Source organism: Peromyscus californicus, unplaced genomic scaffold (assembly GCF_007827085.1).
Source record: "Peromyscus californicus insignis strain IS unplaced genomic scaffold, ASM782708v3 Scaffold_7__1_contigs__length_154581171, whole genome shotgun sequence".
Classification (NCBI taxonomy): Eukaryota; Metazoa; Chordata; class Mammalia; order Rodentia; family Cricetidae; genus Peromyscus; species Peromyscus californicus.
This window is the reverse complement of record NW_026294595.1, coordinates 69,893,761-69,907,745: the sequence shown is the minus strand read 5'-3', so window position 1 is coordinate 69,907,745 and position 13,985 is coordinate 69,893,761. Positions and strand designations below refer to the sequence as shown.

The following is a 13,985-nucleotide window of genomic DNA, read 5'->3' as shown; positions in this document are numbered from 1 at the left end:
GATCCCTGTTGTGTAGCTGGTGCTTCTACATGTCTGAGTGAGAGTTCCCTTCCAGGTAGCTCCATGTCGTCAGGCTACTCGAACTGAGCAGTTGCTTGGTGGACTTGAAGGAGTGGAGTGGCATGGACCAAATCAACTCCTCCGTCTTTGTCCATTTGCAGCTGATGTAACAACAAAAATACTTCTGACTGTGTTGGATATAAAGAGCCAACGTGTATTTCTCACCGTTTGGGAGTGTGAAAAGTTCAGGCTGAAGGTGCTAATAGTGTCTGAAGAGGGACCCATTTCTCATAGCTGGTGCCTTCTTCCTGTGTCTTCACATGGTGAAGGGGAAGTAAACAGGTTTCATCAGGTCTCTGTAAGGACATCAGTCTCAATCGGGAAGAGATTGTCCTCATGATATAATTAATCATCTCCCCAAAGTCCTCACCTTTAGTGTGCTGATGAGCTTTCCACTTATGAGCTGTGTGGAGACACAAGCATTCTTGGGATTCTCTGAAACCTAGATAGAACCTTGAGAGGTGGCTCTCTTTTTCAGGTGAGTGCTGTCAAAACAGTATTGCCTGAACTAACTGCCCATTACCCTCAAAGCCTTGTTAGACACCTTTGAAAGGCTGTTTTCTCCTGCTGTGCCATCATGTCTTCATTGTAGGCCAGTTACCAAAAGTGCCTAGTGCTGCGCCTTGTCCACCATGTAAAGGTTTGGGTGGATGGTCAAAGGGTTCAAAGCACCAAAGCATTCGTTTTCTCTTTCCTCCATAGATATGCCTCAAGCGGGTAACACAGTATCAGGAGGGAAGCCTCGTATTAGTTTGGAAATCTGTGAGAAGAGTTTTATTCCTCAGTCTAATTGTATTTAATTTAGGAATTTGCTAGAAATGTATCCTGATATTCTACTCCCATATAACATTAGGAAATTAATAAATCCCAAGTAGGATGTGTCCTTCAACACTGATTCCCTCACCCAAGGCTTTTCTGGATGAGGCTATTCCAAGTTAATATAGTCTTACTCATTTTGAATCTAGCTGTCCCTCTGCTACTTAACATTTTCAAATTACTGGTCCACTTAGCTTTTTGGGATGGCAGTAACAGGCTGCCTCAGATACAGTGGAGGCAGAGTATTTCCAGACTTCAGGACGGTACTTCTTCCATGGCTTTCTTCCTCCGAAAATGAAGACATCCTTGTAGACTGATTTTGAGGTTCTCTATAGCTCATAGTGAACCTAGTTCATAGGAAAATGAAAACATGCATTGTCTTGAACTTTAGGAATCATTTTCTCCTTTCAATGTCTGTCACTTTTAAGAAGTTGTCACCTTGTTTGGGGAAAAAAAATAATAGAAGTACTTACATACTCAAATGTTGCACCTTGGGAAGCACCAGATGAAACTCTGTTCTTTCTTTTTAATCTTTGTTTAGAATACGTAAATTAGGGCTTTAGGTTTGGCATTGTTAACAAGCAACTCTACGTTCTGGGAAGTTTTTTTCCCCTTTTGTTATATTTTAATGTAGGTCAAAGTGGGATTTATTGGACAAGCTCTATTTATGGCCTGGGGCAACATTCCAGACTAAGAGAACTCTGAACTTCCTGAAAGACTTAAGCACCAAGAAAAGGCAAAATCAAGTAATACTTACAGATCTCGGAGTGCTCTAAAAACTGTATCTAATTAAGCTTCCCACCCCCTGTGCAGTAAATACTCTGTTAGTTATACAGGTGAGATTCTAAGAATTTCTAATTAAGCTATGTTCCCACTTCCTCACCTCCATGGAGCTCAAATTATACAGTTTGCCAAAGGATGTGTGTGCTGTGTCATTCTGGTGTGGTTTCCAGTAGAGTTCTCATCTCATTTCTCAAAATGGGAGGGGGAGCATTGTAGAACATTATTGTTAATTCTTTACAACTACACTATGATTTTTTTAAAGCATGCTCTTTATTTCAGTTGAACACTTGTTTTGGATTTTTGTATGTAAGAAACTGTTTTCTTCTAAATTGGGCAGGTCCATTTCTCAGTTACCTGAACCCAGACTTGATTGATTTAAGCAGATTTCTTTGGAGGTATAGTTAGAGCAGAGGTGGACGAAGTGGCCGTGGGAGATGGCCCAGTTTGCTTGTGAAAAGCCTGCATTCATGAAGCTGAGCTTGTATTCTGGGGTGACTTGTTCTACTTCTTTCCCTAGTCACATGTAGTAGTGACACAGATTTTATTAAATCAAGTGTCTTAAGTTTGATTGGTTGATCTTTTTCTTGAGCTCGGACCCTGTTATGTAACTTGGGCTGGCCTGGAATTTGGTGTAGGCCAGGCTAACTTCGAACTCATGATTGTGACTCAACATCTTGAGTACTGTGATTGAAGGTATGCAGTGTTGCCTGGCTTCTTTAATATTATTATAATCTTTTCACTAGAGCCTTTGAGCATTATAGGAGTGTGGGAACAAACGACCAAGTACCAGAAGCTACATGATGTAGAAATTTGTATTCTATCAGTCTCCATACCAAAGAGTGGGAACACCTAGACAGCCACCTGGACATGTAGGTTCCTTGTAGCGGCAGGGACTGCTGCTGTGGAAATAAACAGAGAAATACTCAGGCTTTAGCAGTTTTGTTTCCATTAAAAAAAAAATTGTTTTAAAGAAATAAGATTGTAAGGACTTTACTAATTATAAAAGCACCACAAGACTGTTGCTAAAAATATTTGAAAGCTATATGAGCACTAAGAAGAAAATAAATCCTGTGTAATCCTGGCCACAGATGACTACATTTTAATACAACATTTTCAAGGATTTTCTAGGCCAGCCAGTGTACTTTTGAGTTATGTATCTCAACTAAATGATTTAATAACAGTGATTGTGATTTTGTATGAGGTAAATGAACTTCATATTTCTTTCCTAGCCAGAATATGCATATCTGTACCAGTAAATATTTTACTTTTGAAAATGAGTATGTGGCTTCCTCCTAGGAATTCTAATTTAAGCTGTTATGAAGCCATTCATGTATCTGTGTACATTAATGTACTGTATGCCACTTATGAAGTGATGCTAGAGCTACATGTGAGACAGTGTATATTAACTTTTTAGACTCTAAAGTGTCTGTCTTATTTTATAGTGTGGATTAATGAAAACAGTACTAAAGTGTGTATGTGTAATTATGAAATACTTGTTTTTCCTGCAATCTTTGAAGTTCTCATTGTTGTAAAAGGTCTGTTGTGGTGACTTCTATCTACTTTGGGGAAAACAGTATTAGATACTTTTCTGTGGTGTGATAAACACCATGATCAAGGCAGCATATAGAAGAAGGAATTTATTTGGGCTTATGGTTTCAGAGGAGTAAGAGTCCATCATGGTGGGAAAGTGTGTCATCAAGCTGCAAGCATAGGGCTGGAGCAGCGAATTCTTAGCCTAGGAGTTCACATTTTAAGCCATACCTAGAGCAAACTGGAAATGACATAGTATTTAAGCCCTCAGAGCTGCTTCCTGTGACATGCCTCCTCTGACAAGGCCCTACCACCTAAGCCTCCTCAAACAGCAGCACCAACCAGGGAGCAAGTGTCCAAATACAGGAGCCTATGGGGGACATTCTCATTCAAACTGCCACAGAATGGAATTAAAATTGCTTGCTGTGTATTTGTCCAGGCAACCTCAAGTGAAAAGAAAAAAGTCTAGAAGTCACGCTTATTATTACTATGTACCTAATATTCTTAACCACTAAACTCACAATTGTGATAACATCATTTTAGAAATATGTAAAGAGAAACAACAAACTTCCTGGCACAGTAATTATCACCTGCAGATGGTCTGAAATTAGCATATTGAATTAGCTACAGAAACACCATGTGAGCTGTGAAATGGAGTGCAGATGCACAGTGAAATTTTATAACAATACTTGGTATATGGTATAGATACCCATATATTAAGATACTAGTCAATAAATGCAAAGTAAAAACAACTTAAAATGTCCTATGTAAATGTGATGTTAGAGAGAATTTAATGTGAACACAGTAAAGTCTATCTACTTATATATTGAATATTTTTAAATAATATGTATACATGTGCCCAAGTAAAGAAGGCCTGGAGTTGGATTTATGACTTCAAATCTGATTGGCAGGAAAGGTAATATCAGAGCTTTAGTTGGTTTTATAAAAGCATGAAGTGTTCAAATTAACTTCTCTGTAGCTTTTCAGTGTTATTGCTGTTTGACTTTTTTTGTTTGTTTTTAATGAGTTTCCATTTTATGGCACACAGAAGTAAAAAGGAGAAGCTGATGAGCCCTAAGAAGGCCTGTCCCTTTTACCTGTGAGGACTTGTGTCTTTGCTGGTGGGTTCTGTCTGAGTAGTCAGTGCATATTTTTGGCTCTTTAGCAACCAGCCACCCAAAGCGTTGTTATTCTTCTGTGTTGAGTTCCTCAAACTTCTCATCTTAATTTACATTTAGAAGGAATACATTTGGTCATGTCAGTACAGATAAGGTCATCGAAAAGGCGTTTAATTAGCATGCTATTGATACAGTTTTGTAAGTATGATTATATCATGTGAAGTTTCACATTGTCTCTGACAATCTTCTGGATAATTTTTCATTCAGAACAGAAACATGGTATGGCACAAAGGAAAAATAAAGCTTCTGATTTATAGTTCCCCAATATTTCAACCAAAAGTTAAACTCTGGTTGAGCTTGCCTGGTAATTCTTCAGGTTAATTGGTGCCTACAAATCTCATTCATTCCTCCCCGCCCCAACTCCGTGTAGGAAAGCTACTACAGGCACCAACCAGCTGCCCTCTGGACTCCACTTAGCTACTGTGCGAGTAACAGGTCTCATTTCCTTAATACATGTGTGAGCACATGCATACATGAGTGTGGACGAATGCACACACACAAACAAGTTAGAACACTTTTTTTTTTTTGGTTTTTCGAGACAGGGTTTCTCTGTGTAGCTTTGTGCCTTTTCCTGGAACTCACTTGGTAGCCCAGGCTGGCCTCGAACTCACAGAGATCCACCTGGCTCTGCCTCCCAGTGCTGGGATTAAAGGCGTGCGCCACCACCGCCCAGCTAAGTTAGAACACTTTTAAACTGATCTCTTTTATCTTTCTCATTTCTGTTTCTGGTGAACTCAGGATTTGGGGGAACTGAATAATAACTTTTGTGAAAGTGCTTGGAGACCTCTTTCTAATATATTAGCTGAGTATTATGGTCCACAATGAAATGTGCTAAATAAAAGCCCCTTTCAGATACTGTTGTTTACCTGTTAGATCAGTTTGTTAGTGTGGTGCTCATAAAAGGAAACCATCTTTACAATGAGATATTCCACAGCACACCTGTTTTACTTACGTGAGTGTATGACCCTGTGCCACACAGATGCAAGCTACATGACACGTCTGATCAGTTGTACATATAGTTTACATCCCTTTATGTTTTCTTCGTTTTTAAATCCATCAGATAAGTCTGGAAATTCAATAGTATGCATCCTATTTTCTCACAGTTTGCTTTTGTGCATTCTGTTCCTTCTGGCATTTATTTTTGCCCAGTGAACTCCTATTTATGCTTTTATAACTTAACCAAAACATAATCTATGAAGCTCTGCCTGGTTCCTAGCTATAACTGCTCCTTTTTCTAAGCACCAGTGCCCTCCGTCTGCTCATAGGAGTATCCTGTTGTGGGTCCTGAGTTCTTCCCACCTACTCTGGTGGCTGCAGATCAAACAGAAGGATGGCTCCTTACTCTATGATGTTGTTCCTGGCTCTCAGTTGATATGCAGAGAGTATTTTGAGTGTCCTTACCTCCTGAGTTTGATAAAGTCACATCAAGAGTACTTTGTGATTTCAATTCCTTGGTTCTTAGCCACATAATTATAGAGGTTTCCTAAAACTTTATGAATTCATAAAATTCTTCTGCTTTGAGTATTCAAGTTTTGTTTGTTTGTTTGTTTTGGGTAAATATAAAGAGTTTGTTTGTTTGTTTGTTTTTGGTTTTTTGAGACAGATTTTCTCTGTGTAGTTTTTGGTGCCTGTCCTGGCTCTTACTCTGTAGACCAGGCTGGCCTCAAACTCACAGAGATCTGCCTGGCTCTGCCTCCCAAGTACTGGGATTAAAGGCATGCACCATTGCCTCCCGGCTATAGAGAGTTTTAATCGTCATTACAACCTAATCTTATATTTTAAAATACTGAAAGAATTATCCAGAAACTTCTGTATGGTCAGTTGAAATGGATGATCTTGAAATGAGTTACTGTTCTTGGTTCTAAACTATGGTACATATTATGCTTAAGGGTAGCATTTGGGTGCTAAAACGGTGTGATTGTGGGGGACACTAGTGTCCCTTCAGAGGTCTCTGTTCTGTGCTGTTTATAGTCTCTCTCTCACATGTGTGTGTGCGCACACACACTTGCAAACACACACACAGACACACACACACATCTTTATTCCAAGTTGAGAATGTAATAACATGTAATGTATTTAAATCTTCATTTAACATATTAGGACTTCAGAGAAGAAGAACCTAGCTCAGAGTCACACTGTCATAAGAAGGGCTGGAATAATGGCCTGAGAGCCTTTGGTGTTTGAAGGTGCCCATGCGAGCCTTACTTTTCAGACAAAGCTAATCTTAGCCACGTTCACTGAAAACTTTCCCAGTGTGCTCTCCTCATGTACTCCTAGCGCAGTCAAATTCTACGGCGTGTGTAAAATAAGTGTCTCTCTGTGGCGTGGTGAGTGGATCCCGACCCCTTCTCTCCGGTGTGGGTGGGTGTCCTTCACTCTTCTGTTGCCTGTGTCCTCAGCCATCATGAGTGCTTTGTTTTTCCTTGCAGGTGACACGCTTGGTGCTGCCTGGCATGGTCGAAAGGTGAGTCACACGCTCACACACGAACACTGTGGATGCAGAGCTCATTCTTATTTATAGGGAGAATCCTTTCTTTGAGCATTTCATTAAAGTGACTAATGAACCTAACTGTGTCTTAGCACCAGGCCAGTCACACAGTGGAGCATGAGTCATTGGTGGAGGAGGCCTTTTCACTAGACTTTTATTTCCCTCGCTAGGGTTGTGGTGGTTCCTTTAGATCAGGATTAAAAAGCCAGCCTGAGTCACCTTCACTAACTCAATTGCCTGCTATTCTGAGGGGGTGGATAGAGTTCCTGGGATATTCCTGGGAATGCCTCCTTAAAGCTGTAGCCACTTCGAACCTAAATTGGTAGAGTGTCCTGAAGTGAGAGGCATTCCTCTGGTATTTTCATTCTTGCTGGGGGATGGATGCATGAGGGACTAAAGCATAGTGTGAAGTGACCAGATGTCAGACTGACTCTTGGAGGGAAGGCAGTCCATCAGTCTTATCAATGTTCCAGTTAGAATTGGGTGCCAGTAGAATACCCTAAATGTCTTCATTTTTGTTGAGAAGTATGTGGTTGCATTTCCACATGTGAGATAGCACTGAGTGTAAAATTTAACTAAACTCTGTTTCTGTCTCAGAAGAATCTAAATGTTGCCTAGGCATTCAAAGAAAACTTGCTGAAAAGAGCTGGATTTGAATGTTGGACCAGTTTGTCATTTTAATTTAGCACTCCATCAAAGCTTTGACAGGGGAGGAATCAAGGATCCACTTCTGTTGAAAGGCCAGCAAGGCTTGCAGTTTATGCATATCAAATCCCTCCATATGTTGTGCCTCATTCTACCTTGTGGGTGGGAAACGGGGCTTAGATGTCCATGTGTTGATCATGTGCAATGACTGATTAAGAAACTGTTTCTCAGCAGAGTTTGTTGTAATTCTGTTTTACGTGTACTGATTTGTATATTCTAATTGCCTTATTTTAGTAAAGTTTCCCTTTAAAGCCTTCAAGCTGATTATTGACTGACAGTGGGGGTATGCTTCCAAAGATAAGACACAAAAATGGCAGTGATCAAACCATACCAGAACTCTAGAAAAGACAGAGTAGAATCCAATAAGGATGAAATTTGGGCCACTGTCTTAGCCTGAGTTTTGACATCTGCAAATGGCATTATAAAGAAATGTTTGGACTTGGAGAAGGGGCTCAGTATTACAGTATTTGCCTAGCATGCCTTGGGTTCCATCTCCAACACCAAAAAAAAAAAGAAAGAAAGAAAATCAAAATTGTATGCCATAGAAACGTTATGAAGGAAATTTGAAAGGGTATTGGTAAAAGCTATATAAAGGGAATAATGGTTATGAAGTCATTTCCTGGAGCAGAAAGCACTGGATCCATAGAATGACAAGCCCAGTGTATTGCATTAATTGAAAGTAACTCTACCCTGTTTAGGTCAGCAGAAGATGGGGACTCCGTGAGATGGGGTGCCATGAAACACATGATGTAGATAGAGACTCAGGGCCATCTCTGGACCTGGCAGTGCTGCCAGTTATCGCTGGCACTGCGTATGGAGGAACAGCATGAAGAGGGGAGTTCATGTCATCCAGCAGAGCTTAGCTTGGGAATCCAGATGATTTCAATCCTTGCCTTTCAAGAAATCAAGTTGATTTTAAACTGAGGTTGAGAAATGACCTGGTAGAAAGCCAAGAGGAGCTATGGAAAGCTGGAATCATAGAAGCGGGGATGGTGTTTGTGGTGCTTGCTAAGGACTAGTTAGACATGTGTGTAGAGTTTATTAATCAGTACTTTGTGTTAGAAGAAGGGACATCTATGCCCAGTGGAGTTTCAGGAGTTAATAGGTATATTAGTCAATATGTGCTGACTGCAGTAACAGATTAATGCCTAACTTTATGGCTTATCAGGGTAAAGATTTATTTTCCCCTTATTTCTCTACCTAGTTCATCAGGAATCTCAGGCTCCTTCCATTTAGGGGCTCCATCATCAGTCTTTAAGTGTTGTTATTCAATGAGAATACCAATCCTATGGAAACTACCATAGAAATAAGCCACTTGGGGAGGTGTGAAGAGCAGCTAGAATGAAGCACTGTCCTTTAGAAAGAGCCCTTTGTTATTGGTTTCTCTGCCCTCTTCCCTTTCAGTGATTCTGTCTCTGGTGTATGAAATTTTTGCCAAACCTTCTAGAACTATAGCCAACCAACTATCACTAAACAAGTATCAATAATCAGACCAAGGTATTATCACCATGCACATAGAAAGTGCATAATTACATTATCGGAAAACTTGCTCTCTCTACTTCCCTGGAATTATAAACATTGTGTACAGCTGGATCCGAGAGGTGGTTGCCATAACAACCATGGAAAGGCTAAAAATAGCCTCTTTCATATTGTACTGCTTAAGGTGGAATTATGACATGTTATGGTGTTTTAGGGCAGGTAATTCTCTTTCATGTGCTAAATGTTTGCAAACTTTCTTCAACAAAGCAATATTTGTATAGTATTAGCATTTGATTGCTGGTTCTAATTGTATGCCTGACCCCATGTTCCACGATTCTTTTCTGACATTGAGCTCTGTTTTGATAGTTTCTCTGTGTTCTTAGTAGTCAATTAGAGAACTGTCTACACCAATTTCCATTTTCCATCTAAGCTTAGAAAACTCTTTAATGACCCTGCAAGAGTACACGTCTATCTTCTCTCGTGTACAGTGGAAATGTAAAGAATTGAGATGGAGTCTGTATTTCACAATGCTGTGTCTGGTTAGCAATCTACACTGACTGACCTTCTGGCTCCTCTCCCTTCTTCCCTGTGTTGCAGGGTGGGGCAATGCTGAGGTTTCCTGAGTCAGGCCAGAATTAGTGACTTCTTTCAAAAGAGACTAGACCTCCACAGCACAGTATTTTTATAGAGTTGAGGACAGGGATGCTACAAGATCCTGGCAGAATACTGAAGTATTTGGAGAACAAAAGCTTGGCAATGTTTTAAATATCCAAGTGACAATTAAATGGAGTATCCTGGGGGCTGCCCAAGTCTGAGGGAATCCTAGAGGGCACAGCTGTAAAGAAGCTGTAAAAGCAAGCTGCTGAACTTTACAGGACTGGGCAAGCCTATGGATTGGCTTCTGAGAGGACTGATAAAGGAGGTGACTGTGGAGATGAAGAGGTGTGTCCTTAAGTGGAGTTGATGGTTCTGCTTTGTTTCTGCAGCGTTTTAGTTCTTGTAGATCCTCAGTAATTTGTACTTCCAAGTCACCATCACATGATGGCTAGCAAGTAAGCAGTGTGATCAATTATGAATATTGAATATTGTATCACAGAAAATGTTGCTTTATTTATTTATCTGATGTCACAGCAAACTAGGAAATGTGTTGGAGTATGGGCAACACGGGTCTTCAGTAATAGAACTTCAGGAGAAGTTCTTAATGTGCTGCCATTGTTCCCAAGCCTCCAGAAAATGAGAGATTAACCAGCTTGGCTTATGTTTGTCTCTGTGTGCAATTAAGCGTAGCCTATTTTGCCCTTCTGCTTGATATAACAGAGTTGTCATGAGCCCGACTGTGCCATGGAAACTGGTTTGACGTCACTAATTCTGCTTAGATGGAGGATTAGAATTAGACAGAGTAGTTGATTGTAAAGATGAGTCCTTTGTGTCCCCCAGTCCCAAATGTTCACCCCCATTTCTGCATAAGGAGATACATTATAGAGATTGTGACAGGGCAAACCAGTGTTCGATTTGGGAGGCAGATAAAATGAAATAGAATATTTTTTCCTTGGAGGAGAGAGATTTGAATGGTGTTATTGAAGGTCATAGGAAGGTCTTTAATAGACAAATATGCATATTCTCAACAGTGTGACAGATAGGTAGGTGGGGGCTTTCTCAGTTGTCATTTAGATACAATTACAAGTTGGCTGTGTATTTATTTACTCACATCTAGTGCATTCTCATTTTATATAGTACTTTGACAGTCTTAAATATGTTTTGATGTATTTTGAAATATAAATACTTTGTTTTTATACAGTACTTGAAATTTTTGACTTAGAAGCTCTACCCACTAGTAATTTTCTTTCTTTTCTCCCTCTCTCCTCTTCTTTTTCTTTCCTCTTTTGGGTTTTTATTTATTTTTAATTTGTATGTTTACTACATGTGGCCAGAAAAACCCCACAGAAACTCCCCAGCTCTGGGGTACAGATAGCTGTGAGCTGCCATGTGGATTCTGGGAACTGAACCCAGGTCTTTGCAATAATGTCCAATGTGCCAAGTCATCTCTCCAGCTCCTAGAAATTTTCCATCAGAGTAGAATATATCAGAGACAAAGATCTTAGTTACCTTAGGAAGTAAATAAGTAAAAGAATGGCTGCAACATTGTAACATGATGGATTGTTGATATTATTTTGTAAAATGGGAAAAGAGCTCTTATTATCTTTAAATGACTTTTCCTCTGTTGAAGTCATAGCATTAAACTTTAACCTTTACCTTCAACTTTCTATATCGTTTGTGAGTAACCGAATGAAAAATGTGACTTTTGTTCAGGGTATATGCAGCCACCCCAGCAGCACTGTTGCAACAGAACAACCTGGCTCTAAGCAGCAGTGGCAGCCTGCACTTTCCGGGACAGCATCGGCTGCATGTGCTTCAGACAGGCTTTCTCTCTCCTTCCGCTGGGGGTTGAGGATAGAGCAGTTCCTGGTTAAAGGTTAATGTGGAGTGACTGTGAGGTTGGAGTTGCTGCTCAGGAAGCATGGTTGTCTGAGTCGCTGCAGCCCTGTGCGTCCACCTCATTGGAAGCCACCCATCCGAAAGGATATGTATTCTACTGTAAACAGATTCCTTGTGGCTTCTTTTACATGGAAACTACACATTTGTCTAAATTGTGCAGTCCAGGCATTTTCAGCATATTCTGAGCCGGACAGCTGTCACCACAGTCTAATCTGAGAATATTTTCAACACTGAAAATGATCATTTGGAAGATGTAGTTCCTGTTCCATTTTTATCAAAGGAACAATCTGATTATAATAAAAGGTTCTTTTGTTCCCCTATCAGCAAAGGAATTTCTTATAAGTGTATAAAATGAAATGACTAGGTGTTTATTGCTAATTAATCTTTTTTTTTTTAACGTAAAAAGGGCTGAGTTCTAACTCCTGATTAAAAAAAAATCTTTTTTTTGCCTTACAATATAAGGATAATGTAACTAATACATTAGACACTTCTAACTTAAAACAACCTTAATATCATTCCTAAATTTGAAATTTGATTTTTATCACCGGGATGTTAGTGGGTTTCACTGCTTAGGACAGTGTGTATTACTAATAAGGACTTGTGGTTTATAAACAACTGACTAGTCTCTGGTGACACATGAAGCAGAGGGCCCAGACTGCCCTTTGACGGCTGCACTGGCATCTTGCCTGAAGGCTGGCAGATGGAATGGTGACCTTTGGGGATTATTTCTTTCCAGAGTTATGTCTAAAATAACTTGTATATGCCATTTAATCATGTTTTCTGTGCTGTTTTACATAAAACGGGCCTAGAATTCTCCTCCATCCCTGAAATAGTGAAAAAACAGGACTTAGGAATAGAAATCCAGACAGAGAACAGACTATGTAGAAGGGAAGGAAGCTGAGGTGTGAACCAGAGGTGGGTGGGGTGAGATTGCAGGAGCTAGAGAAGAGAGGCTGGCCTGAGGTGGAGGTCAGTTGGTAGAGTACTTGCCTGGCATGCATAAGACCCTGGCTTCCATTCTCAGTGTGCCTTTGAGAAGCAGGAATTTGAGAGAACAAGTTGGTAGCTAGTTTTCTTATTTCTAAAGTCATAATTCCACACCTTGCTGAACCTTTATATGCTTCTAACAACTGAGGTGTTTACAGCATTGCTTTTCACAAACTGATTTTTGTTTGACTTAACTTTCAACAGGAAAAAGTTGAACTTTGTCTTTTGGCAAAATAATATAGTTAATAAAATACAGAAAGGTAATTTTCAAGTTAGTTCTTTGCCCAAATATTCACAATAATTTAGGGAAGTTATAAAGTTGTCACCCATTGCTATAAAGGTTTATGAAATACTTGTGTGTGAACAAAAGTGGGCTTTGGTGTCTGGAAGCTCAAGACTTTGTTGAGAGGACAGTGTTTACACATACACAATGGACTGCTGCAGTATGCGGCATGCGAAGCAGAGGTGTCTGTGTGGCTGTGAGTTTGCTTTTCCTCTGCTGGGATTGACTGCAGCGCCTTGCACATGCTAGGCAAGCATTCTACAGCTGAAATATATCCCCCACTAATAAGTGAGAATGTTTGATGCTGTGGCCACAGAGGACTCCAGAAAGTATAGAGACAACTAAAGGAGACTATCTAGCTGATCCAGTCATGCTTTGGATTACTAAGACTGGGAAGTGAGCTCATCGTAAAGAAGAGCTATTTTTAGTTCATTGAATTATGCTTCATTCACCGGCCAGACATAGCACATGCTCATGAGAGGCAGGGAGACGTGTGTTAGAGCAGCAGCCTTGTTGCTCTGTTTCTCTCTTGACTGTAATTCACAAGCAAATGTGCATATAATTTCCCTCTGTTTATGTGGTGTGTTTTCAATTCTAGATCTAAAGGGGTGATTCTCAACATCTCATCTGCCAGTGGCATGCTCCCGGTTCCACTGTTGACCATCTACTCGGCAACCAAGGTGAAAAGCGTGGCAGTAAAGTCTGTCAGTGTAGGACTGAGGGCTGATTTTTAGTCTGAGCAGTTAACATAGCTTCAGCTTGGTAGTTTTCCAGTGGATCAAGAAGGACAGAAAGATGCCCCGCATGGGCTTCTGGAATACCACAGATAGATATAGGCTTAAAATTGGAGTACCAGTGTGTCACAGCCACTGATTTTGTTCCCTGGTAGTTGGGTGATTTTAACGGGGACGCTTATGCTTTCCATAGAGACCTAGCCTAAGCCAGTCTGCCCAGTTGATAGAACCTGATACTAATGAGTCTAAAGTCAGTGTTGGTGACATGAACAAGTCAACTTCACACAGCAAGGACATGCATCCTGCCAGCACCACACATACACTCAACAGACCAGAAATAGACGAATGACAGTGTGAATATTCTGCCACGTCATCCAGAATTCATAGAGACTGTCACTCCTAGAGTGTGACAGGAATTTTCCAGAAGTCTGAACTCTGTGTCATCA

At 40.3% G+C, this 13,985-nt stretch overlaps 1 protein-coding gene across 2 annotated transcripts in view; it reads left to right on the top strand.

The window, feature by feature from the left end:
- Positions 1 to 13,985, top strand: part of Hsd17b12 (hydroxysteroid 17-beta dehydrogenase 12) — a 135,577-nt gene that overhangs the window by 109,421 nt on the left and 12,171 nt on the right. For both annotated transcript variants that reach the window (XM_052723843.1, XM_052723842.1), the window contains 2 exons: positions 6,797 to 6,831; positions 13,404 to 13,485. In XM_052723843.1, the coding sequence (XP_052579803.1) occupies positions 6,797 to 6,831; positions 13,404 to 13,485 (117 nt within the window). The remainder of the gene's footprint in view (positions 1 to 6,796; positions 6,832 to 13,403; positions 13,486 to 13,985) is intronic.